Source organism: Panthera tigris, chromosome B1 (genome assembly GCF_018350195.1).
Source record: "Panthera tigris isolate Pti1 chromosome B1, P.tigris_Pti1_mat1.1, whole genome shotgun sequence".
Lineage (NCBI taxonomy): Eukaryota > Metazoa > Chordata > Mammalia > Carnivora > Felidae > Panthera > Panthera tigris.
This window is the reverse complement of record NC_056663.1, coordinates 15,502,523-15,527,479: the sequence shown is the minus strand read 5'-3', so window position 1 is coordinate 15,527,479 and position 24,957 is coordinate 15,502,523. Positions and strand designations below refer to the sequence as shown.

Below are 24,957 nucleotides of genomic sequence, written 5' to 3'. Positions count from 1 at the left end.
ATGAGAGGGCGGCATTGGTGCGGAGGGGCCGGAGAAAGGAGAGCACCAGGCCTATGAGAAAGGGGCCTGGGGCGGTGGGGACGAGAGCTTGCCGGGGTTGGAGGGACGTGTCAGCGCTGAGACAGGCTGAGCCGAGGGGGCGGGCCAGGGGCGGGGCCAGCGGGGGCGGAGCCTGCTCTGGAACTCACCCTTAATGGGCAGCTGGCGGAGGGCTAGAGAAACGGAGCCTGTGCGGAGAGGAGCAAGTCGGTGGCCGTTGTGTGGAGACTGTGTGTGCGGTGAGTGCTGCCATCGCCCCTTCCTGCCGCGGCCCCGTCAGCCCTAGGCCCGCTCCCTCCATCCTCCAAAGCCCGGCGCCCGCCGGGCCTGCAGCTGCTCCGGGGGGAGTGGAAGAGATGGGCAGGGTCTGTGCGGCGGATCCTTTGTTATGGCACCACATGGGTGTGAGAACGTGCACCGAAGCCCGCTTGGGGACAGAGCCGAGCAGGGGTGGGGGAGACCGGGCCGAGGAGCGGAGATCTGGCTGGAGGGGCCGAGCCCGGAGGACGGGAGAATGGACAGGCCGGGCCGGAGCATCGAAGCCGGATTGCCGGAGACTAGACCCCGGGCCTGGGGACGAGTGGGGGGAGGGGGCGCCGAACCCGGCAGTAGGAGGAGGAGCCGAGAGCCGAAGGCAGCGGGATGCCTGGGAAGGTAGGGCGGCCTTGGGCTAAGATTTGGATCGGGAAGAGAGGAGCGGAAGCTCGGCGCCCAGAAACCGTGCCCCTGGGGGGCCGAAGGCGGGCCTGGTGGTGCCGAGAGGCGCGGCCCTCGGGGCCGATCCTCCCGTTACTGGACGACCGTATGGTCTTTGCTGCCTGTTCCGTCTCGGGCGTAGATTTTCTCCGGTAGACTGTGTGACTCAGTTTTCCAGAGACGTAACTTCAAGCAGTGAATTCCAATTCCTTTTCAGACCTGAGGGCTTCCATAAGTCCTTGCAGCTCTTCCCTGTGGTTAAATATCCATTGCCAAAGTCCCCTAGGAGCTGCTTTGAAACCCCCTCAGGCCATGCTGAAAATTGCGCCCTTCTCACACTTGTCACTCTTGATTTGAGTGGTCTGTTCTCAAACCATGCAGAAGCTTCCTCTCTCCCTGTACTCAGTAAAGGGCATCCAAGCCAAGAAACCAGGAACCAGCCTTCTCAGCTACCGCGCCCTGTTCTTTCCTCAGTTGGCCATCAAGCCTCTGGACCTCCTGAATATCCGCCACATCTGTCCACTTCTCTGCATTCCTGAGAGCCACCCCAGGCTCTCACGTGGCTACAACAGCCTCATTGGTCTCCGTACTTCCAGACCCCTTCCCCCTTTCTAGTCCATTCTTCACAGCACTGGCTGAGTGATGTTTACAAAATAGAATTCCAGAAGGCTTATCCTTTGCCCATAGGACAAACCAGGTGCCTTAACGAGGCTAACAAAGCCAAGCACGGGTTGGGTCCTTGGTCTCCTCCCCTGCCTTATCTTTCATTATAGCACCATTTCACTTTCTGCACAGCCAGGCTGATCTTAATACCTATTCTCTGCCTGGAACACTCTGCATTCGCTCTCTCCCTTCTTTACATCACATTTCCTTGTGGAACTTATACTTAGGTTTCTGTACTCATTAAGCACTTCAAGGTTTAAGTCTTCTCATCATGTGTTCCTTTTGCATCCTGCATTTCCTAAGAAGGAAATGGCATATCCTTTGCAATTGCTAGTTTACTATCTCCCCTACTAGTTAGTAAGCAAATTCCATGAAGTACTGTGTTTATCTTGTTGTTCCTTATTGTCTTTCCCCATGTCTAGGGCCTGGCACATGTTAATGCCCAGACTACAGTATTATGTTGTTGTTTTTTTTTTAATAATTAAGCCCTGTTTAGAAAAAGTAAACCTATTTTAGGATTACTTGGCAAATTATAATTAAAAGATGTGGATTAGAAAGGAACTGCAGAACTGAAATATGGAGACGCTGTAACAATGTGAATATGTAAGATAGTAACAGGTGCTGAGCAAAGTGATTAGACCAGCCTGTATCAAAATGTGCTCAGCCACTTTGAATGTGTTAGAGTTACATGATCTCCAAGCTTAAATCATCCCTCTCACACCTGATGTTTGAGCTTTGGTTTTGCTTTGCTTTTTTGCAAAAGAAGGCTTTGAAAGTTAGAATGTGTTTTAACAAAGGAACAATTTATTAAAGTGTGGTGATAAAACCTGCTCACAATACAAAGGAAATGAAACATGGTACCTATTTAAATCATCAGATTTGCTTTTGCTCTCCTTAAAAAAAAAAAAAAAGGCCTTTCTTCCTGCCATTTTAAGAGACTAACGTGTTGTCTGATTTAGACATTTATAATATTTCTTTACTGTTTGCTTTCAAACCTAATTTAACACAGCCTACAGCTTCATCCTCCTTCAATGCTGAAAAGCAGTCTTTCCTTTCACGTATGCTTTCAGAACAGTTTTGGTGCCTAGTATTAGATCTTTAAACTCTGCCTCAAAGGTAGGAAGCACTGGTGTTTGGGCCACCAAAAAGATGTGGGAATTCTTCAACTGTTAGATAACGTTCTGTACACATTTAGTAAATATAAATGTAAAGGAGGGGAATAGGCACTCTGTTGTCAGAAGACCCGAGGCCAAGTCCCAAGGGCATCCCTTACTAGCTCTTTCGTAGATTAGGCATAAATTATATACACACCTCACAGGGTGGTTGTAAGGATGAAATGGACGTCTGTTGACGGTGCTTTCTAACTATGTAATGTTATTTCTCTGCCTATTTTGGTTTTGCCTGCAAATTGCTTACAGAGATTCTGAGTTCGAGTAAGATAAAGTTAGGTGATCCCTACTGAGCACTGTCTGGCCTCTGGCTTGTGGAGGCACCTCTGAATTCCCTGGGGGGTACAGGCGAGTCCCACACAGGGATGGGACCCACGGCTCTGCCCTCACTGCATCCACTCAGGTTGACCGCAGTACTCTGCACGCAGTTGTTCAGGTAATTATTATAGCACAAATGACAATTGAGTAAATACTGCTCACTCTGACTTTTCCCAGTTTCAAACCTTCTCTCCCTGGGAGGATTTTTTTAAGTCAGGTGGTTGTAAACACGAATCTGCGTGTAGGGAGGAGTGGTTCTGAGTGGGCAGGAGAAAGTCTTGTAGGTTAGCTGTAATTTTTATGAAAGGCATTCAGGATCCTTCATTCTACATTTATTTTATACACAATTTGGCTTTGAATGGGGGGGAGCAATTCCAGCCTGTCTTCCTGGGCCTGTGGCCCTTCCAGAAGAAAGGAAAGAATGATTTCATTTGATTCTATGGCACCACTGAACTTAGTCTAGTTTATTCTGTATTTAATTCTACTTGCTGCTCAGTGGGTTTTCACCTCAATTACAAAATAAATATTAAAAGAATGACTACTCGGTCCAATGACAACATCCAATTCAGTGAGTCTTACAATTCCCCAAAGAAAATCAGAGACTAGATGGGAAACAGTTTCCATAAAACCCCCAGTACATTAGAGCTGAAGTCTTTTCTTATTCAAACTATTTGAAAAGTACGTTTTTCTGTTTCACTTACTAAATTTGGATACATGACTGCTTTTCAGACTTTGTCCTCTGTAATCGGTTATAAATACAACCCTGATGTTTTTCAAGTTCTTTGGCAAAAGCATAAATCCCAGAAATCCTAATGGGAAGGCTTCACCTTTACTTTAGAGGCATACAGAAAATATGTCTTAATAACATACTGAATGCTTAACATGAAAGCAGTTATGTGACTTTTAGAAGTAAATTACCCAGTGGCCTCAGAAACACCATAACTGTCATCCTTATTTTCTTCATTAATTAGAGTAAGTGCACTTTATACTATTTCTGTGTCTCTGCTATCAGTCTCTGTCATGTTATTTATGCTCTTTGCTGCTTCTTAATTAGAGCTTCTAGGTTATGGATTTTAGTTTCCTGTCTTGAAATTATGAATAGTGTCCTATAGGGTAGTAAGTCACGTAGAAGAGTGGGAGTCCTGGCTCTGCCACTTAAGTTACTTAACTGCTCTGAGCCTCAGTCAGCTGAACTGTAAAATGGGGATCTTAAAGTCTCAGACCATCACTGGAAGAACTAATCAGAAATACAGTGTGTTGTTTTGTTTTTTTTTTTTTAGATAGATTCATGGAGTTGATTCATAAGTGAGTATTCATTCTGATGCCTCATTTTGAGATTTCAAACCCTTTGAGACCAGGCTTTATCCCTTACCTCAGTTTCTTGTAGGGTAGCCCCCAGGAACAACCTACTGATGGGGGACAGGTTAGCTGAGTAGGAATCTAGCAAACTGTTTATACTATTTTAAAATCTTATTCGGAAATCTCTGCTGTAGACACACTTTCAAACTATTCATTTTTAATAACAGAGTTTTGTGGGCTTTTACATAACACTTCATAACTTCATATAGAAATTGCAATTTTAGAAATTAATTTCCATTCTGCACCTTAACTGTAGATGACTTTCTCTGCTTTATTGTATTATTGCAATACATGATGGTCCCTTTAGTTGGCTAACCACAATATAAATAGGAAAACATTACAACTCTTCACTTGTTTAGGAAAACACAGTGTGAAATGTTTAAATATCTGTTTCAGAGTGACAGCAAATTTATACTGAAAACCTGTTTTTAAACTTGAAGATCTGTTTGTATCTTCAGTGGCAAATGCTAAAAGAGTCTAGGAACTTGAGAAGTGACCCTAAGACCCACATTCAAGTTGCCATCTAATGCCAATTGGTCCACTTAAATTTTCTCTAGGACCTAATATATATTCAGAAATCTACTTTGTGAGCAGCAGCATCCTGAATTGGTGGGAAAAAATAACATACATCAGTACAGCAGAAACAATTAGTATTAAGTTCATTGCTGCACTAAGATATATTTCTTAAATCCTTCTTATCTTCCCACTTACGTTTTGTCAAATGAAAATGTTCTAAGAACACAGACTTCTGTTATCATTTAGAGCATTAGATGTTTCCCTTGAGGGATCATTTTTTTTCCTTCAAGATGAGATCACCATCCTCAGAATAATTTATATTCAGCCAAGCATTAGCTAATGGAGGTGAGGTAATGCTAAATGTGACACATTAGTAAGTTCTGCGAGAACCACAGCGCTGATCCCAAGAGTGTGGATTTGCTACTTTCACGTGGAAAAAGCAGATGGTGACAAGGAGAGAACAAATGTGCACGAATCTGAGGCAGTGAGGATTTTATTTACCATTATATAAATTTACGATACTAGATGAAGGTCAACTGATACTGTCACAATGTATAGTATTCAGATTCTGGTAACAAAAGCCATGAAGCATGTTACAGTATTTTTTCCTGAGAAATCCTTATCAAACACTACAATCCTACTCTAAAGAATTCATATTTTTCCTTTCAGCCACCAACTGCCTTTACTGCAACAAGATCGTACGTCTCGTGCCTAATATCAGATATTAATAAATTACGATTATTTGTATTAAGCTTGATCTATATGAAACTGTAACTTTTAAGAATGATTTGGTCGGAGAAAGTTCAGTAGAGGCACCCGGGTGGCTCGGTTGAGCATCTGACTCGATTTTGGCTCAGGTCACAATCCCAGGGTCGTGATCAAGTTTCACATCAGGCTCCGCACTGGGTGTAGAGCCTGCTTGGGATTCTCTCTCACCCTCTGCCCCTCTCCCGCACCTGCGTACTCTCGCTCTCCAAAGACATTAAGTTAAATTAAAAAGAAAGTTCAGTGAAAAGGAAGTAACTATGTAAAAGTCTCCTATTATTTAAATGAAATCTTAACACTGATATGAGCCAAGAAGCCAAATATTTTAAAACTCTGGAAAGCTGGTCACTATTTAAATTAAAACTTTCTATAAGGATAGAATAGTTTCATTCCACAGCTTATTGTTGGCAAAAGATAAAAAGGTTGTTAGAAATTAGTATTTCAGTCTGAGAATCACTGCACTGTTGGCCAAAGTGTTTGACAGGATCTCTTAAGGGCTTCAGTCCCATGCGGGAACCTACCAGCATTTAGGGGTTCCTGAGCACATACTGTACATTTGGAAAACCCATTCACAGGGCCAATTTGAGACAAACCCTGGGGGCCAGAAAGGACACTGGCAGGAGCTCAGGGTTCAGCTTAAGAAATTTCTTTTTTCTTTTTTTTAATGTTTTTATTTATTTTTGAGACAGAGAGAGACAGAGCATGAGCAGGGGAAGGGCAGAGAGAGAGGGAGACACAGAATCTGAAGCGGGCTTCAGGCTCTGAGCTGTCCGCACAGAGCCCGACACGGGGCTTAAACTCACGGAGTGGGAGATAGTGACCTGAGACGAAGTCGGACGCTCAACCGACTGAGCCACCCAGGCGCCCCAAGAAATTTCTATTTTTATTAAGTCGTCTTTCCCACTGTGTTTTCAGTCCAGATTTACTACAGGCTGGCCATAAAGTCTTGAAACATATATAATACTATTTTCGTATGGATTGTAATACAACAATAAATCATTATATATTTGCCTGTGTTTTCAGAATTGTTAGCCACTCTGTAACTATTCTCTCAATTCATCAAATTAACCACGACTTTGTTTTTTAGCAAAAAATTATGGATGGATAGTTTTTTTGAGTTCTAGTCTGCCCACTTAGAATTGGCCTGCATGGGGCAATTTGGGCTCTAGATTTATGGTTCAAGGACATTTGAGGTTTCCTGTACCTGATACATGTTTTTTTCAATGTGTGAAACAGAAAGAGAAAGAAAAAGAGGGAGACTAGAACATGGCACAGAGCAGTTAAGGAAGGATTGCTACTTTCATAGTAGACATGATCTTTGTTACTATTTTCTAACTTTAAAAATAATACATGGCACAAAAACAGACACTCAGATCAATGGAACAGAATTGAGAACCCAGAAATGGACCCACAAACGTATGGCCAACTAATCTTTGACAAAGCAGGAAAGAATAGCCAATGGAATAAAGATAGTGTCTTCAAGTGGTGCTAAGAAAACTGGACAGCAACATGCAGAGAAATGAACCTGGACCACTTTCTTACACCATACACAAAAATAACTCAGGCAACAACAGATGTTGGCGAAGATACAGAGAAAGAGGATCTCTTTTGCGCCGATGGTGGGAACGCAAGCTGGTGCAGCCACTCTGGAAAACAGTACGGAGGGTCCTCAAAAAATTAAAAATAGAACTACCCTCTGACCCAGTAATTGCACTACTAGGTATTTATCCAAGGGATACAGGTGTGCTGTTTCGAAGGGGCACGTGCACCCTAATGTTTATAGCAGCACTATCAACAATAGCCAAAGTATGGAAAGAGCCCAAATGTCCATCGATGGATGAATGGATAAAGAAGATGTGGTATATCTATACAATGGAGTATGACTCGGCAGTCAAAAAGAATGAAATCTTGCCATTTGCAACTACGTGGATGGAACTGGAGGGTATTACACTAAACGAAATTAGTCAGTCAAAGAAAGACAAAAATCATATGACTTCACTCATATGAGGGCTTTAAGGGAGAAAACAGATGAACATAAGGGAAGGGAAACAAAAATAATATAAAAACAGGGAGGGGGACAAAACATAAGAGACTCATAAATATGGAGAACAAACAGAGGGTTGCTAGAGGGGTTGTGGGAGAGGGGATGGGCTAAATGGGTAAGGGGCATTAAGGAATCTACCCCTGAAATCACTGTTGCACTGTATTATAACTAACTTGGAAGTAAATTTAAAAAATAAAGTAAACATACACCATTTAAAAAAAAAAAGGGGCACTTGCTGTGATGAGCACTGGGTGTTGTATGTAAGTGATGAATCACTGGGGCGCCTGGGTGGCTTGATCAGTTAAGTGTCCGACTTCGGCTCAGGTCATGATCTCACGGTCCGTGAGTTTGAGCCCCGTGTCGGGCTCTGTGCTGACAGCTCAGAGCCTGAAGCCTGCTTTGGATTCTCTCTCTCTCTCTCTCTCTCTCTCTCTCTCTCCCCACCCCTCCCCCACTTATGCTCTGTCTCTTTCAAAAATAAATAAAATAATTTAAAAAAAATTTTTAAACAATACAGATATCATAGAAAAAATAGAAAATAAAATTTTAAGGAATGAATAAGTTGCCAATAATCCCATCCCCCAGAGATAGCCACAGTTAGCAGGTTAATATGTAAAGATCCTAGATAATTACTTTGGGTCTTTTTCTTGTGTTTGCTTTGATGGAGATTATTTTATACAGCTTTAAAAGCATTTTTTTAATGTTTTATTTATTTTTGAGAGAGAAAGCATGAGTGGCAGAGGGGCAGAGAGAGAGAGAGGGAGGGACAGAGGATCTTAAGTGGGCCCTGTGCTGACAGCAGCAAGCCCGACGCAAGTCTCGAACTCAACTGTGAGATCACAACCTGAGCCACAGTTGGACACTCAACCAACTGAGCCACCCGGGCACCCCTGTAACCTGTATCTACTTAGCCTTACATTATAAGCATTTGCTATATAATTGATAAGTACTTTTTTGTACTGTTTATATATTTTGATTAAGAGAGGGCTGGGGAGAGACAGGTAGAATGGGAGAGAAAATCCCAAGCAGGCTCCACACTCAGTGCAGAGCCTGATGCAGGGCTTGATCCCATGACTGCGAGTAATGACCTGAGCCACCCACGTGCCCCTTGTTAAGTTGTTTAAAAAACTTTTATACCAGGGCTGAGTGTAGCCTGCTTAAGAGTCTTTCTCTCCCTTGCCCCTCTCCCGTGTGCCCTTTCTCTCCAAAATTAAAAACAAAAAACAAAAAACATTGTTTTAAGTTTTATAGCTCTATTAGCCAGTGTATGGATACACCACAACTTAACTATTCTCAGTTCTCCATAGTCTCAATATTTTGTTGAAAAATGCGTATCCTTCCCTCCCCACCCCCACCAACCCCTGGGGCTATTTTTTTAGGCTGCATTCTTAGAAGTATGATTTTACCAGGCCAAACTTCAAAGCATTTATTGAGGGGTGGGAGGACATATCAAGATGTTCTCAAGAGATGATCCCAGTTGACGTCCCTTCCAGTAGTGTATGAGAATGCCTGTCTCACACACCTCTCCTCATATTGTGCGTGATCGGTTTTAGGTATGACTTGGTTCAAATACATGGGTAAGTCCGCACAAAAATACAGCTAGGACATTTTGGGATTCTTGTCTCGTGGCTGATCTAAATATAGAGGAAATAGGAGCAATCCCAGGGAAGTACCTAATCCTCCCTCTGTCACACTCACCATCTCTTTACACGGTGTGCCTGATATTTGTCCTCCTTCCCATCATGGCAGATGAACCCTCTCCTGTTCTTAGCTGAGACTGACACCTCCCCACATGTGAGCTACATCCACAAACCCTTTCATCCCTTCAGGAACTTTCTCTCCTCTTGCCCTGTTAATTTCTCACTTTACACAGATCAGTCTCACCAACATGAAAGCATGCCTTCTATAACCTATCTTTAAAACCAAACAACTTAAGAAATCTCTGCCCCCTTGTCCCCCTCCAGCTACTATCCCATTTCTCCTTTCCCCTTCACTGCAAAACTGTTTACTCACTTTTGTTATCTTTACTCATTTTCCTTCTCCCATTTTCTCCCCAACCCTCTGCGGCAACATGGATCCTTTTAAACTATGATTTTTGAAAAGTATAAAATGTGGCTGTTGGGTAAATGTAAAATAAATGTGTCAGATATTTTAAAGCATTTTTTTTAATGTTTATTTATTTTGAGAGAGAGAGAGAGAGAGCGTACACGTGCAATTTGGAGAGATGCAGAAAGAGAAAGGAGAGAGAATCCGAAGGAGGCCCAGATGCAGGAATCGATTCCATGACTGTGAGATTAGGACCTGAGCCAAAATCAAGAGTCAGATGCTTAACCGACTAAGCCACCCAGGCGCACCAGATATTTTAATTAATAATAGAACCAGTAAGATATTAAGACCAGTTCAAAGGAGAATTGGAAGAACAAACATAGACAATTAGGTATAATGAAATGAATTTGCTAATAGAAGCAAAACTGGTTAATATCCTATAGGGCGGTAATACATCATTTGAAAGGGTCCTCTTTTCTACGGGTTCAAAACCAACTGCATCATTAAAAGACACATTCATTTTTGTTGCTACGGACAAGAATCATTTGCATGGCCATCCATTTTCCATGACTTATCTTCCTACAGAGTTGTAAAATAACCTACACAGTACAAGGTCAGTCAAAAGACACCCTATAAAGTCAAGATTCCTCTTGACAATGGCCAGCACCACACTGAAATGATATACAGTAATTTCTTTTGCCCATTTCCAAGTGTTAGACAATTTTTCCTGACATTCCTCTGATACTCCCCCTGCTGCCAGTCACCTTAGTCTCCTACTGGCTCTCTAAATACCAGAGTGCCCCAGTGTATCTCCAGCACTGATCTCTCCCTGATTCCAGACTCTTAACTGCCTGCATCTACTGTTCAACTCTAGTCTAAGCCATCATCATCCCTTTCTAGAACTATTCTTTAAGGCTTTCCATTGGCCTGTGTGTTTGTGCTCCAGTCTTCTGCAGTTAATTCTCCACTCAGCAGTGACAGTGATCTTTTGAAAGCATTCCTTCCCTCCTCTGCTTAAAAACACACCAATGGTTTCTCCTTGCAACCAGAATAAAACCCAAGCTGCTCTCAGCTCCTGAGGGCCCCATGTGATCTCACCTTTCCTACTCCATTTCTCTTCCCTTCCCTCCCCTCCCTTCCCCTCCCTTGACCATGCACTAAGTGAAATTAGTCTTCTTTCTGTACCATGAATACACCAAACTTTTTCAGAGACGTTGTACTCGGGGGTCCTTCTCTGGCAAGGATAGCCTCAATGTCTTGGATCTCGATGTAAATGTCACTTCGGAGATGGCTTCTCCAACCACCTTAGCTAAAGTAGCTCGCACTCCCAGTCTCTCCAGTACTTTACCCTATTTTATTTTCTTCAGAGTTCCAATTAGTGTCAGAAATCTTACTGTCAATCTGTAACTATTCTTCCTTTCTAGGATGAAACTTTCTTGAAGGTAAGAACTTTGCCTTGTCTTCTACTCTGTCCTAGTACTTACAATGGTACCTAGCACAAAGCATGTGCTCACTAAATATTTGCTTACTTACTAAAAGAGGGTTCATCACTATCCTCCCGTGATTTTGTAGAAAGCCTGTAGGAAACAAGATGGTAGAAAAGCAAAAAAAGTCTTTGTTAGAAATGCAAAATGAAGACTGGTGTTGAGAGAAGGTGAAATGCTACCCTCCTCTGTGGTTGAATTGAAATGGTGACACTTCCTTTCCTCCATATTCTTATCTCCATCTTTCCCCACCACGGGTGCATATAATATTTAGGGAGAAGGCAGGAAGGAACTTAACTTTGGAGAACAAAAGAAGTCTCCTTAGTTCTTAGGAGGCCTTGAAAGGGGTGGGCTTTGATATGGGATTTTCAGTTTGGGAAGATGAAAAAGTAAGTTCTAGAGATGGTGTGATGGTTATGCAATAATGTAACTATACGTAATGTCACTGAATTGTACACTTAAAATAGGATGGTAAATTTATGTATGTTTTATCACAATTTTTTAAATTTAAAAGTGGGAAGGGAGGCTAAGGCTTTCTATATAAGCTCTGTGGTTGAGTAGGTCCTGTTGATGGGCTGGTATATTCTTTTAAGATTCCTGATTTTAGCATACGAGTTAGGTTAAAATTGTATCTTGGTTAGAATTTCTGAGATAGCAGGGCTTCCAGAGGCTGGAGAAAGTTGAGCAATTTTGGCCGTGTTTTTTCTCTCTTCTTTATTTAAGGAGGCAGATTGCCATGGGAAGTACCTTTACTTCTGGAAGGCTAGAGAAGACATGGGAGAACTCCAGAAGACAAGTAGTAAGGCCCTGGCTTCCTCGGAGGCCTCAGAGCAGAGTGGGAAGGAAGGGGCCTCAGTCACTTAGCTCTGTGACTGTGGACCAAGTCATTTAATCACTAAAAGTGGAGTTTCCTGACTTGTAGGAGTGTTGGGAAGAGAAAAGGTCACATGCCCAGCACAGTGTCTGCTGTATAATAAGTGCTTTGATTGTTAAGGATGTGCGCACTGCATAAGGTAGGCTAGAATTGTCTGATGGAAGCATGAAAGCAGAAACTTCAGTTCTTACTTCCTGGTTTCCCAGGCCATCCACCCCACCGCCCTAAATGAGAAGTCGGGATTCTCAAGCCCAGTTTCAGAATAAAGATTATATGGAGGTTTGGAACTTCTTGGTGCTGTATCTCTCAAGAATCTAAAGCATCGTAGAATAGTATGATGTGAGGTATACCGTTGTGATGGGGCCTTTCTGGGTTTTGTTTTGATGGTGTTGAGTTAGAAAACTGAGTTCTTATCAATGAATGACCTGCTCTGTTGCAATAAGTTGCAACTGGTATCCTGGTCAGGTGGGAGTGTACAAATGTAAAAATTGATCAAGCCGCATGCTTCTTCCCTGTATACTGTATGGACTTCATAGCTCGCTTAAAAAAGAAAGAAAGAGACAAAGAAATGGGCTCCGTTACACATACTTTTAGAAGGGATCATTGTTTTCAGGTTTGACTCACAGAAACATTTAACAGAGGAGGTGAAGCTGGGGAGGGGGGTAACGCTAATGTGAAAATGTCCATATAAAGCATTAATTTGGAGAAACCATCATTGGAATAATTAAGAGGAGGCAGTGATCTTATAATTACAGATTTTGATTACTTCCTATCTTTATATTCTAGTTAGAAGTACCCATGGAGAACAGTGAAAACTCAGTGGATGCAAAATCCATTAAAAATTCAGAAACGTAAGTATTTCTAATACTATCTTTTTTTTTTTAATTTTTTTTTTTTTTTAACGTTTATTTATTTTTGGGACAGAGAGAGACAGAGCATGAACGGGGGAGGGGCAGAGAGAGAGGGAGACACAGAATCGGAAGCAGGCTCCAGGCTCTGAGCCATCAGCCCAGAGCCCGACGCGGGGCTCGAACCCACGAACGGCGAGATCGTGACCTGAGCCGAAGTCGGACGCTCAACCGACTGAGCCACCCAGGCGCCCCTCTAATACTATCTTTATAATCAGAGAAAGGCATGTGTACGTGACACAGCGAACTTTGAGAAGCAAGGAAACAGAAAGGGCTTTCAAACCAGAGACACCCAGCCAGCTCCCTACCTCAGCTGTGTGGCTCCACATGTCTACTTAGCCTCCCTGAATCTTCTTAAAATCAAACTTTCACGAAACTATGGGGAGGATGGGGAGAAAGACGAGGTACAGTGCCTGACCCACAGTCAGAGACCCTAACCTGGAAGCGGGACGCCACAGGAAGGGCAGAACTTGCAGATCTGGATGGTTCTGTGCTTCCCTAAATCCTTCTGGAGGATGAGAGCTTCTGTGTTTGGGGGAGATTTTTGGCGTTGTGTTTATCTCTGAGGGACAAGACTAAAATGAAATGACAATTCCGAGTCTGGGGAAGAATTGCCTGGTTTTAGATGATCTTGTACCCTTTGTTTTTCTGTCTTCCTTTTTGCAATATTTTACATATTAATGTTTCCCATAACCAGATGTTGGAGAAAGAAAAAAGATAAAACTCAAAACACTATTAATTTAATTCATGTCATTATCCATTTGCAATCTCTTGGAGAACTTTGAATTCTAAAATTTCTTTCTGAGACCTGATATTACTATTTTGGACCACCCAGGGAAGTAGTAGTTTTAGTACTGAATAAGAGTATTACAGAACTATTAACAGGTTACCAATAAAGATTTAGCGGTGTCTGTTTCACTAAGGAGATTTCCTAGAAACTAAGCTTTTGAAATGCACTCTCCTTTTAGAGGGTTTGGGGATTTTTTTTAAAAACCTTTTTAAATGATACATGCATTTTCCTACCTTTTCATATCATATAGAATATAATTTTTTTACCGGTTTTATTCATTTTTGAGAGACAGAGAGCATTAGCAGGGGAGGGGCAGAGAAAGAGGGAGACACAGAATCCGAAGCAGGCTCCAGACTCTGAGCTGTCAGCACAGAGCCCAACGGGGGGCTCAAACTCATGAACTGTGAGATCATGACCTGAGCCGAAGTCAGGACGCTTAACCAACTGAGCCACCCAGGTGCCCCTAGAATATAATTTAATAGCAAATTGCATGGGAGCCCAAAACAGATTTAGGTTGTTTTTGTCCTGTGCTAAGTTATCCTCACGTCCCTTGGTTTTTTGAGTCTCTGCTCTTTATCAGGCAGCCCCCTCCCCCTACGGCTCCCCCAGCCTGGCTATCCTACTGCCTCCTAGGAGGCAGCAGGAGGTGAAGAATTACTGTTCTGGGATCCATTATCTATATGGTCTCCAACAAGTCAGTCTGCTTTCAGAGTGTTGATTTTCTCACCTGTAAAATGTGGGGATCTTCACCTCTGGCTAAATATAATAGTTCCTTTCTGACCTTGACTGCTTTCATGTACTATTTTCATCTTTTTCCAACAATGTTTTTAGAATTGCATGTAATTGCACGTAATGAAATACTCTCCGGTTAAAGGCATGATGAGTACATGCACTTTAGGTATTGAGGTTTGGCTGTTCCTAGACCTGGTATTTACTGATTCTTGGGCTAGATCAGGGTTTGGGCTTCCAGTCTATTTTGGTCAAGTATTATTGGAATGTAGCCACACACTTTGACTTACATATTGTCCTGGGCTATGTTCACCAGCAGAACGGAGGAGCTACAAAAACCACAGGCCTCAAATACTTGATATTTGGCCCTTTTGGGAAAAAAAAAAAAAAGTTTATTGACCCTGGTCTAGGATTAACAGAGGTTTAGCGACTTTCAGACAAGTATTTTCCAGTTATTTACAACAGTGATTTTCTGTATTGACTATTAATTCGTTTAACTCATGGCATTTAAGGAACAATTTAGGAATTGTGGTAAATATTGTGCTTCAAGTCATATATGCATTTTGTTGCTTTCCTAGCATTTCAGGGTAATTTTTAAGACGTTGCTCTTACCTTGAAAGGTAAAATATCTCACAACATTATAAGAAATTTAAAATGTTTAAAGCATAAAATGTATGTGATGAAATTCTGTACAATTTAGAGGAAAGCCAAATGTAGAGATTAAAAGCCTGGACTCTGAAGTCCAACAGGTGCTCTTGGCCTCGGTCCTGACACGTTATCTGCATAACCATCTGCACATTACTTAGCCTCACAACAGTCACTTCCTCATCCGTAAAATGGTTTCTTGTGAAATTTAAATCAGGAAAGGCCTGCAGCACACAGCCTAACACCCACCCAACAAATGTGAACTGTCCGTATGTGTTATAAAAGTTGTATTGATGTGAACAGCAGCATTGGCCTTTCTGTCTTTGTAAACTCTTTGATTTCCAAGCAGAAAGATCTTCCATGGAAGCAAATCAATGGACTCTGGAATATACATGGACAACAGTTACAAAATGGATTACCCTGAAATGGGTTTATGTATAATAATTAATAATAAGAACTTTCATGAAAGTACCGGTATGTATCACAACCTAATTTTTAGTCCTTTTCAAACATCGTCCTGTTTACATTTGGTATCATTTTAAAAATAGAACTGATGTTATTAGTTAGTAAACGATAACACAGAATAACCACAAAGTAAGGATGGAGCAGGACGTTTCATGTCCTGCAACACATTATGAACTCTCCATTCTTCTATCCACCATCATAATCTCTCCCTCTTCCTATAGCAGGCCTCCTATCTGTGTGTTGGCTTTTCTGCCCTCGTTTCTTTATCCCCCTGTTCCCTCTTTAATGCTAATGGAAGGATTCAACAAATAACAGGTAGTAGTATTTTTTCATTCCAGGAATTGTACAGGGCACCTGGTAGGTATTCTCTTGTTTAATTTGCATAACGACCCTGAAAAGTAACCACGGTTAGGTGCTGAAAGGTTAAAATTCTTGCACAGAGTCACACAGATAATTTAATAGCAGAGCTGGGACTTGGCCTTGGTGTGCCCGACCACGCCCCCAGCCTGAGCTCTCAATCCACCTCCTGGACTCCTTCACCTGTTTGTATCTTCACTTGCTCTACTGACTTTTTCCTTTCCCCCTACAAAAATGACAGAGCCCCATTTGAAAGAGACCTTTCTTTTACCCTGCTTCCTCTTAAGCTTTGATCTCATTTTTGTCTCCTCTAAATTTTGAAAACATGTACTTCAAGCTTGCTGTTCTCACTTCTTTCCATCCCTCTTGAATCTGTTTCCTCCACTACCTCTCTACTGAAACTGTTCTCTTAGATTCACCATGGCCTGATCACCAAATCTCCTTCCCAGCCTCTATGCTGAGTACCACTTGAATCTACTAATACATTGCAGACTTTATTTTTAGAGAATATAAAAAATAAAATCCCCTACAATCCTAAAAAGCTAATTAATATCTTGATGTATTACTTGATACTTTCTCCTGACCGTTTCTCTTAAAGCTTAATTGTATTCATAATATGCAAGCAATATTGTATCCTTATTCCTCTTAACGTAATATAAACATTTTTCGTGTTCCTATATTATCTTCAGATTTTTTCTTTTAATGATCATATAGTATTCCATTTGCTTCATTTGTATAATTTACGATCTGAATGGGCTGTTTTTCCACTTCTTATTTTTTAAATTGATGCTGTGATCATTCTTTGAATTGGCATATCGATCACATTAGAATTGATTTTTAACTAAAGAAATTAGAAGCAGCAGATCTAATTTAGGAAGCTGTCTACCAGAGTGGTGGTGAAAATGGCCAAAAGAAGCCAGGTGGCACTGGAAAGATAAGTGGGCCTTGGTGTTAGACTAGTTATGAAGAATGAGGACACGGTGAATGGGGATGGGTGTCTAAATCCGAATGGCAGCATTTTGCATTGCTTTCGGCTGTAAGTTGAGATGCCGCCTTGAACCATGGGACATTCTGTCTCACATTGCCAGTTATGATGCCCACTTCCTGTAGGATTTTACACTGTTGAATATGTTCTTTAACAACCATAAGAACAAACAACAAACCGGTAGTCTGGCTTTAGAGCAGACTTTAGAGCATTAGAGTGAGCTCTTTTTCTGCTTTGAAATTTGAAGGTCAGGGCCTTGCAGTGATCTCTTGACAGTATCATACTTTCAGTTCTACTATTAAATAGCTCACAGGGGTGCCTGGGTGGCTCAGTCAGTTGAGTGTCTGACTCTTGGTTTAAGCTCAGGTCATGCTCTCGTGGTTTGTGGGTTTGAGCCCTGCGTCGGACTCTGTGTTGACAGCTCAGAGCCTGAAGCCTGCTTCGGATTCTGTGTCTCCCTCTCGCTCTCTCTCTCTTTCTTTCTCTGCCCCACCGCCTCCCCTGCTCACACTCTGTCACGCTCTCTCTCTCTCTCTCTCAAAAATAAATAAACATTTAAAAAATTTTTTAAATGGCTCACAACCTAGGACCAGAATTCACTCACCTTGTCACATAGCTGCATGGTACCCTCAGCCTCTCCAAAGTCACAACTTTGCTAGGCTTATTTTAATTTTATAAAAAATTACATACGGCCATAATAGAAATTTCAGAAACTACAGATTAACAAAAGAAAAACCACTAAAATCACTCATAGTCACACTACACAGAGATACTCTATCCACAATGTTTTGGAGCTATAGACATCGAGTCTTTTTTTTTCTATTCATACACGTTAATAACGTATTCACTTCTAAGGTGTGTCCTCCCCAACATTTTAGCATTTTTAAATCTGGGTGCACTGTGCAATCAATCTGTACATTTAGGTGGAGGGTACCGTAAAGGAGTGATGAAAGCCCAGGACCCCCAGGTACAGGCCTAACGCCAGCTTTGTTACTTTCAACAAGTGCCTGAACCTCTCTGTGCTCCTGTCCCACATCTGTACAAAAGAAGCTGGTCATAATCATGGTCTCGTGGTGCTTGGAAAGGGTTGGAGGAAATTACTCCTGGCAGGATGCCTGGTGAAAAATATTAATGTGGTAGTGGGTTTGTGGGTTTTTTTCTGGAAAAATATTATTAAAGTAGTAACGTATCTTAAAATTGCTGGGAACTTAAAAAAATTCCAGTTCCTCTGAGTGTATGAGATGTGTATATGGTTATATATATACATATGTGTGTGTATATATATATCATATTTTTCCTAAACAAAAGTAGTATCCTATATTGTTTTATAGGGTTTTTTTATACAATGACCATTTCCCATGGTAAACTTTTGTCTACAGAAATGGCAACACAGTATTCCATTATATAAATGAATCATAATTTATTTAACCAAAGTTCTCCCATTAAGCATTTCAGTTGTGTTTTTTACTAAACAGCTGTGAAAGATCTTAGGACCATAACACTGATACAGCTTGTATTATGAAGTGTCTTATATGCCAAGAAACTAAAGAGACTTAGTGTTACCGACGATCAGAGTAACTGAATTTTCTTAACAGCTGAAAAGAAGAATTTATTGCACTGAATAATTCATTCAGAGCCATTACTCTTTTTTTCTTTTTAATGCAATTTAAGTAATCCTTTCTGTTTTCCAGGAATGCCGTCTCGGTCTGGTACAGATGTGGATGCGGCGAACCTCCGAGAAACATTCACAAACTTGAAATACGAAGTCAGGAATAAAAACGATCTTACACGCGAACAAATTGTGGCGTTGCTGGACAGTGGTAAGAAATAACGAAGAGTGACCCGCCTTCACGGTCCAACTTTATATGACGGTAGCTGTAATTACAGCCGTAAAGCGTGAGAACCGTGGCGTCGTACTGTTCATAAGCCTACATTGTGTATAAATGACATAAGAGTAGTCGTGCCCCCCCCGAAATGGTCTGAGCTGTGCTGTCTGGCACAGGTGGGGCTTCAGTGACCTCTCGGTTCTGTCTTCAAGTCCTTCATCTTTCTCCTGTGCGGTCTCCTAGGAGATGAGTGAGCGAAGTTGTGTTGGGTTTTTTTTGCTTATTTTCCTTACTTATAAACGTTTTTCCAGTTTCTAGAGAAGATCATAGCAAAAGGAGCAGTTTTATTTGCGTGCTTCTAAGCCACGGTGATGAAGGAATCATTTATGGAACAAACGGACCTGTTGACCTGAAAAAATTGACAGGTTTCTTCAGAGGGGATTATTGTAGAAGTCTAACGGGCAAACCCAAACTCTTCATTATTCAGGTAATCTTTCACTGAATAACCTGGTGATGGAGGATTAATCAGGGATTAAGTTACTCGTTTGTGGATTAGCCGATGGATTATTTTTTTCCCTCAGAAGCTACTGAACTAATGTTAACTTTTTTATTCATTTAAACTACCACTTACGAGATCTAGAATAAATGTTCATTTTAGACTTTTATCCAAAATATTCTTCATAGTTAACATCCAGTTTTACACAGCCTTTACATTTCTTAGGAATCAGTTATGTGTGTAGGGGTACCTGGGTGGCTCAGTCACTTGAGCGCCAACTTCAGCTCAGGTCATGATTTCAGTTTGTGAGTTCGAGCCGTACATCAGGCTCTAGGCTGACAGCTTACAGCCTGGAGCTTGCTTCAGATCCTGTCCCTCTCTCTGCCCTTCCCCTGCTTCCACTCTGTCTCTCTCCCTCTCCCTCTCTCTCAAAAATAAAATAAATGTTACCAAAAAAATTAAAAAAGAAATCACAGTTATGTGTATACACACAAGGTGTTTTATTTTTTATTGAGAGAGAGAGAGAGTGAGTGAGAGTGGGCATGAGTGGGAGGGGGCAGAGAGAGAGAGAGAGAGTCCCAAGCAAGCTCCATGCTGTTAGCACCGAGCCCAACATGGGGCTCAAACTCACAAAGAGTGAGATCATGACCTGAGCCAAAATCAAAATTGGACCCTTAACCGACTGAGCCAGCCAGGTGCCCCACACATAACAGTTTTTTAGTAAATGTTTATTTTCTAACCTCTAGGCCTGCCGAGGCACGGAACTGGACTGCGGCATTGAGACAGACAGTGGTACCGAGGATGACATCGCCTGCCAGAAAATACCAGTGGAAGCCGACTTCTTATATGCGTATTCCACAGCCCCTGGTAAGGGTACAAACAGTGAATGTTACCTGGAGATCTTAAACACAAAGAAACTGTTCCAAAGGCTGTCAGGATTTTGATATTCATGAACAGCTAGCGGGTCTGTATTTCAGGTAACTTTAGCTACAGAGAAGGGTCTTCAGCGAAGTCTGGCTGGAAAATCTGCTGATAGAAGGAAGCATACTTGGACAGTGCCATTCATGAACTTAATGCCAGAGAGGAGGCTATAGGGTAATGCAGAATAGCACTATCGTGATTTAGTAGTAGAACACAATATGTACCATTTTGTCACAGGTATGGTAATTATGAGAGCTTCCTCCACTTCTTGGAATAGGAGAGAGGTATGTTTTCCAGGAATTCTCTGGCAGATGGGAGATAAAAAAGATAAACCTTAATAGTATATGACAAGGGAAAAGAAATGTGGTTTGTGTTAAACCCATCAGCATATAAATAAGTATTGATTGACTGTGTGATTTATTTATGATGCGACTAACTCAGGGTGTCACAAAGTTTGGAAATGGAGGACAGATGCATTTTTTTTTTAATTTTTTTTTTTTTTTAACGTTTATTCATTTTTGAGAGACAGAGTGTGAGTTGAGGAGGGGCAGAGAGAGGGGGAGACACAGAATCCAAAGCAGCCTCCGGGCTCTGAGCTGTCAACACAGAACCCAACGCGGGGCTCGACTCACAGTGTGAGATCATGACCTGAGCCGAAGTCGGACGCTTAACCGACTGAGCCACCCAGGCACCCCTGAGGACAGATGCATTTTTAAACGATGTTACATTTTTAAATACGCTCAGTATGATTTCTTTTCGACCTCAGGACATGTTTCCAGGTAAAGTGCTTCTAAATTAGAAGCAGTCGATCCAAGAGTTAATCTGAAAAAAGTACAATACATACATTTTTTACCCTTTTTTGGAGTTTTTGAATACCCTGTAATGTCTTTATCATACTTCATTCAGATGCCTCGTAGACGCATTTAGGACACTCGAATGTGTGTGCAGACACGAGCAGCTTCTGTCTTGGATGAGTCAATAATCTGACTGCAACACTGTGCTACCCCAGTGGTGCTTCTCACACGTTTGCCTCTGTACCTTCTGCACATTACCCTCTACCCTCCCTGCAGGAAGGGGGACCCAGAGAAGAGAGCTTCCCATAATTCAGCGGGGAAGGTAGTTCACAACTCTTCGTTTCCTCGCCACGAGCAGGGGTATATACACAGCACACTTTTGTCCCCTCTAGTGTCATTTCCCCGGACACCACAGGCACCGTTTCTTTTCCTTTTTAGGGCTGGCCCTGCTTGAGGAAGTGTATGCTTGTTTTCTCCTTGACGATTATGTGAGAATTTATAACATCAGACACTCACGGCATTTCGGTTACATTTTGCCTTGTAGGTTACTACTCCTGGCGAAATTCCAAGGATGGATCCTGGTTCATCCAGTCACTTTGCTTGATGCTCAGACTGTATGCTCACAAGCTTGAGTTCGTGCACATTCTTACTCGGGTTAACCGAAAGGTAGCTCTAGAATTTGAGTCCTTTTCTCTTGACTCTGCTTTTCATGGAAAGAAACAGATTCCATGTATTGTGTCTATGCTCACAAAAGAACTATATTTTTATCACTGAAGATGGATGATTTTTTTTTTTTTTTCAGTTTGTATGCCAAGGGAGGAAAAGGTTTAACTGCTTTGTTTTCCTCTCTCATTTAGATCTAATCTAATACTTCAAGTGGTATTTTGGAACATGGCACTTTCATAGCAGCAGAATTATGAGGCTACCTCAAACTCAGAATCAGGTAGTTGAAATCAAACTTAATTAGGGATAAATAAAAGTGAATAGTGGCACAATCATTGTGAAGGGAAATGTTTGTAAATTAACTGCTCTCATAATTAGCAAGTTTTAGTGATGCCATGCTATGAATTTTTAAGTAAATACGGAAAACGTTAAACATTGTAGTTAGGAAGTTCAGTGGTCCTGGTATGCTGTCATTTAAGAGTATGCATTCTGGTTTTTGTCACACCATAGACCTACTGATGTGGAATAAGGTGTCCTAGAATTGTGGGGACCCATGGACACGGTCAAAGTCTTAAAGACCTACCTTGATTTTAGAATCGGTATTTGGAGATAAGGCCCCTGTACTTTTAGATCATTTGTCTGAGTGCATGGTTTTGTGATGTTGGTCCTGAGCAGGTCTTCTGCGGCAAAAAGTCACGTTTACTATTGAAAAAGAAACTGAGTATTTTGCTAGAGAGGCAGTGTGCGCAAATTCCGTTGATTCTTGTGAGGCTAGATGCGGCGTCAGTGGAGGGAGACAGAGTCAGAAGTGCGAAGTGCCAGAGAGAGTTCATCCACCAGCATCGCTGTCCTGATGTCTGCGCCCGGGCCCATGCGCTGAGCTCTCACCAGGAGAGCACCTGAAGAGCAGTTACGTAAAAACCTCAAACTGTTGATCGTGCTGATAGCAGCGCGAACTGACAAAACTCTACAGGAATATAATAAAACACACCGTGCATAGTAAACAGTGTCATGCAATGAAGAAGCAATAAATCCATCAGCTGGGTGCTCCATAACTAGGAGATGGTTTGACCTGAGCAGAGACACGGCGGGCACAGCCCGTGTGATGTGATGGAGACGGGGCCACAGACCGGCTTCAGAAAAACCACCGCCAGTTAGTTGTTTCGTATGGACTGGTGCGTGTGGAGGATGAATCTCCAAGAAAGCAAACCAAAGCAGAAACGTTTGAATTGGAAATTTTCCAGAGAAGGTGAGCGTCACAGCCAAAAGCATAGCACGCTTTGTAGTATGGTTTTTAAGCAAGCTATTTTCTGTTGAAGTCTACACAGGAAATGGTCCGGTTATAATCATGCCCTGTTCTCTGAAATGAAAGGCCCACCGCACACAGAACCTGAGACGCCAGCCAGTCTCCCCTCCCCTGGCGCAGGGGAAGCGGCGCTCGGGCAGGCCCTGGGCCGCTGCCGCGTCACCAGGTCTCCCTGGTTTTTTCCGTCTCACGTTGCACATAAGCTATCTCTTGCTCAAAGAAAGGAACTCACATTTATAAATGACAGCTCTTTGTTTTGACTATGGAACTTTTTTGTATAAATGAAGCATGCAATGGTATCTGTGTGACTGTTCTGTAAACTTTTGTTATGATTTTTTATTTCAAAACATAAATTTTAACTTAAAATCACCAACATGGTCAAGTTTTTGTTGTCGTTTCTGATGTTGTGCTACTGACTGTAGTTAAAAACATTTTTAACCAAGGAGCACTTGGGTGGCTCAGTTGGTTGGGCGTCCGACCCTTGGTTTCAGCTCAGGTTGTGACCCCACAGTGGTGGGATCATGTCTGGCTCTGTGCTGACAGTGCAGAGCCTGCTTGGAATTCTCTCTCTTCCCCTCCTCTCTCTCTTCCCCTCCTCTCTCTCTCTTTCTCTCTCTCTCTCTCTCTCAAATAAATAAACTTAAATTAAAAAACAAAACAAAATGGCGGCACCTGGGTGGCTCAGTCAGTCAGTTAAGTGTCGGACTTCGGCTCAGGTCATGATCTCACGGCTTGTGAATTTAAGCCCCTTGAGCCTTACGTTGGGCTGTTCACTGGCAGTGTAGAACCTGTTTGGGTTTCTCTTTCTCTCTCCCTGTCTCTCTGCCTCTCCCCTGCTAGTGCTTTCTGTCTGTCTCAAACAAACTAAAAAAATTAAAAAAAGAAAAGAAAAGAAAGAAAGGGCAGACATGCAGTTTTAAATTTCTTCCAGTATTTCTGTAATACACATATTACGCTATAAGTCAGAAAACTAAATTAAATTATCCTAACTGGGAAGGGGGGATTCCTATTTCCAAGAAATAGAGGATGGCATGAATAACTTTTTAAAGACTCTTTAAAGCTATAGTTCTGTAATGGGTTGAGAAAACCAGCCCATTCTAATCTCCCTACTATCTAAAGAAACTTGAGATGTTAAAAAGAAAAAAAGGACCAAGGGTGTGGACACAGTTCACAGAAAAAGAAAGACCAAATGTCCCTAACACTCACATAAAGAGCTTAACCTCCATCATAATAAGACAATCAAACATTGTCCTAAGGTTTGACACCATTCTGTGGGCGAGGCAACAAGGAAATACATTCTCCCACTGGTTGAAGTGCAAAATGGTATAATTCCCTGTGGAGGAGAATCCAGCAATATCTATCAAATTATTTACTCTTTGAAGTAGCCATCTCATTTCTTAAAATTCAAACTACCCATACATCTGTATATGTACAAAGTTATAGGCATGATTATTCATCACAACACTGTTTTCATGGGTAAAAAATGACAGCGACCCAAGCGTCAGGAAGACAGGTGAAATACACTGTGATACATCCACGTGATGGAACATGATTTGCTGTGAAAGAATGAGGAAGATCCTCAACTGATAGGTAAAGATCTCCAAAATAGGTGATTAAGTAGAAAAGGATGAAACACAGAACACTATAGATAATATGCTGCATTTTGTGTCAAAAGGGAGAAGGGAGATAAGAATATGCATTTGCCTAACGAAACACCAGCAGGATTTAAAAACAAAAAAAAAGAAGAAGAAGAAACTAACAAAAATGTAAATGGTGGACGCGGACAGGACGGAAGTGAGATTTCACACGTGTTCACTTTTCTGTATCATTTGGACTGTTGAGGACCATGTCAATGTATTACCTATGTCAACTGAGAAAAGAAGCAGAACTTGAAATAAAACAAAAACATTTATTTTGGGTCTCAGAATGGCAACGTGGGAGCACAGATTTAGGTGGCAACCCAAATTTTGGCCCCCCAGGGAACACAAATCAGGATTTATTAAAGACAAAAGGGGGGCACCTGGGTGGCTCAGTTGGTTAAGCATCCAACTTCAGCTCAGGTCATGATCTCACAGTTCATGAGTTTGAGCCCCGCGTCA

The 24,957-nt window shown here is 41.8% G+C and overlaps 1 protein-coding gene across 4 annotated transcripts; it reads left to right on the top strand.

The window, feature by feature from the left end:
• The first annotated feature begins 178 nt into the window (after window positions 1-178).
• On the top strand, window positions 179-23,227 carry CASP3 (caspase 3). 4 transcript variants are annotated; one of them, XM_042982966.1, is made up of 7 exons: window positions 179-278; window positions 12,760-12,824; window positions 15,395-15,519; window positions 18,544-18,672; window positions 18,990-19,165; window positions 19,921-20,041; window positions 21,434-23,227. In XM_042982966.1, exons 2-7 carry the CDS (start codon window positions 12,772-12,774, stop codon window positions 21,661-21,663), a joined length of 834 nt encoding a protein of 277 aa, XP_042838900.1. In that variant the 5' UTR covers window positions 179-278; window positions 12,760-12,771; the 3' UTR covers window positions 21,664-23,227. The 4 variants fall into 4 exon arrangements, with proteins under 4 accessions (XP_042838900.1, XP_042838898.1, XP_042838901.1 ...); XM_042982964.1 differs by having other exon boundaries at window positions 15,392-15,519; XM_042982965.1 differs by lacking the exon at window positions 179-278 and adding an exon at window positions 10,107-10,228 and having other exon boundaries at window positions 15,392-15,519.
• The last annotated feature ends 1,730 nt before the right edge of the window (window positions 23,228-24,957 follow it).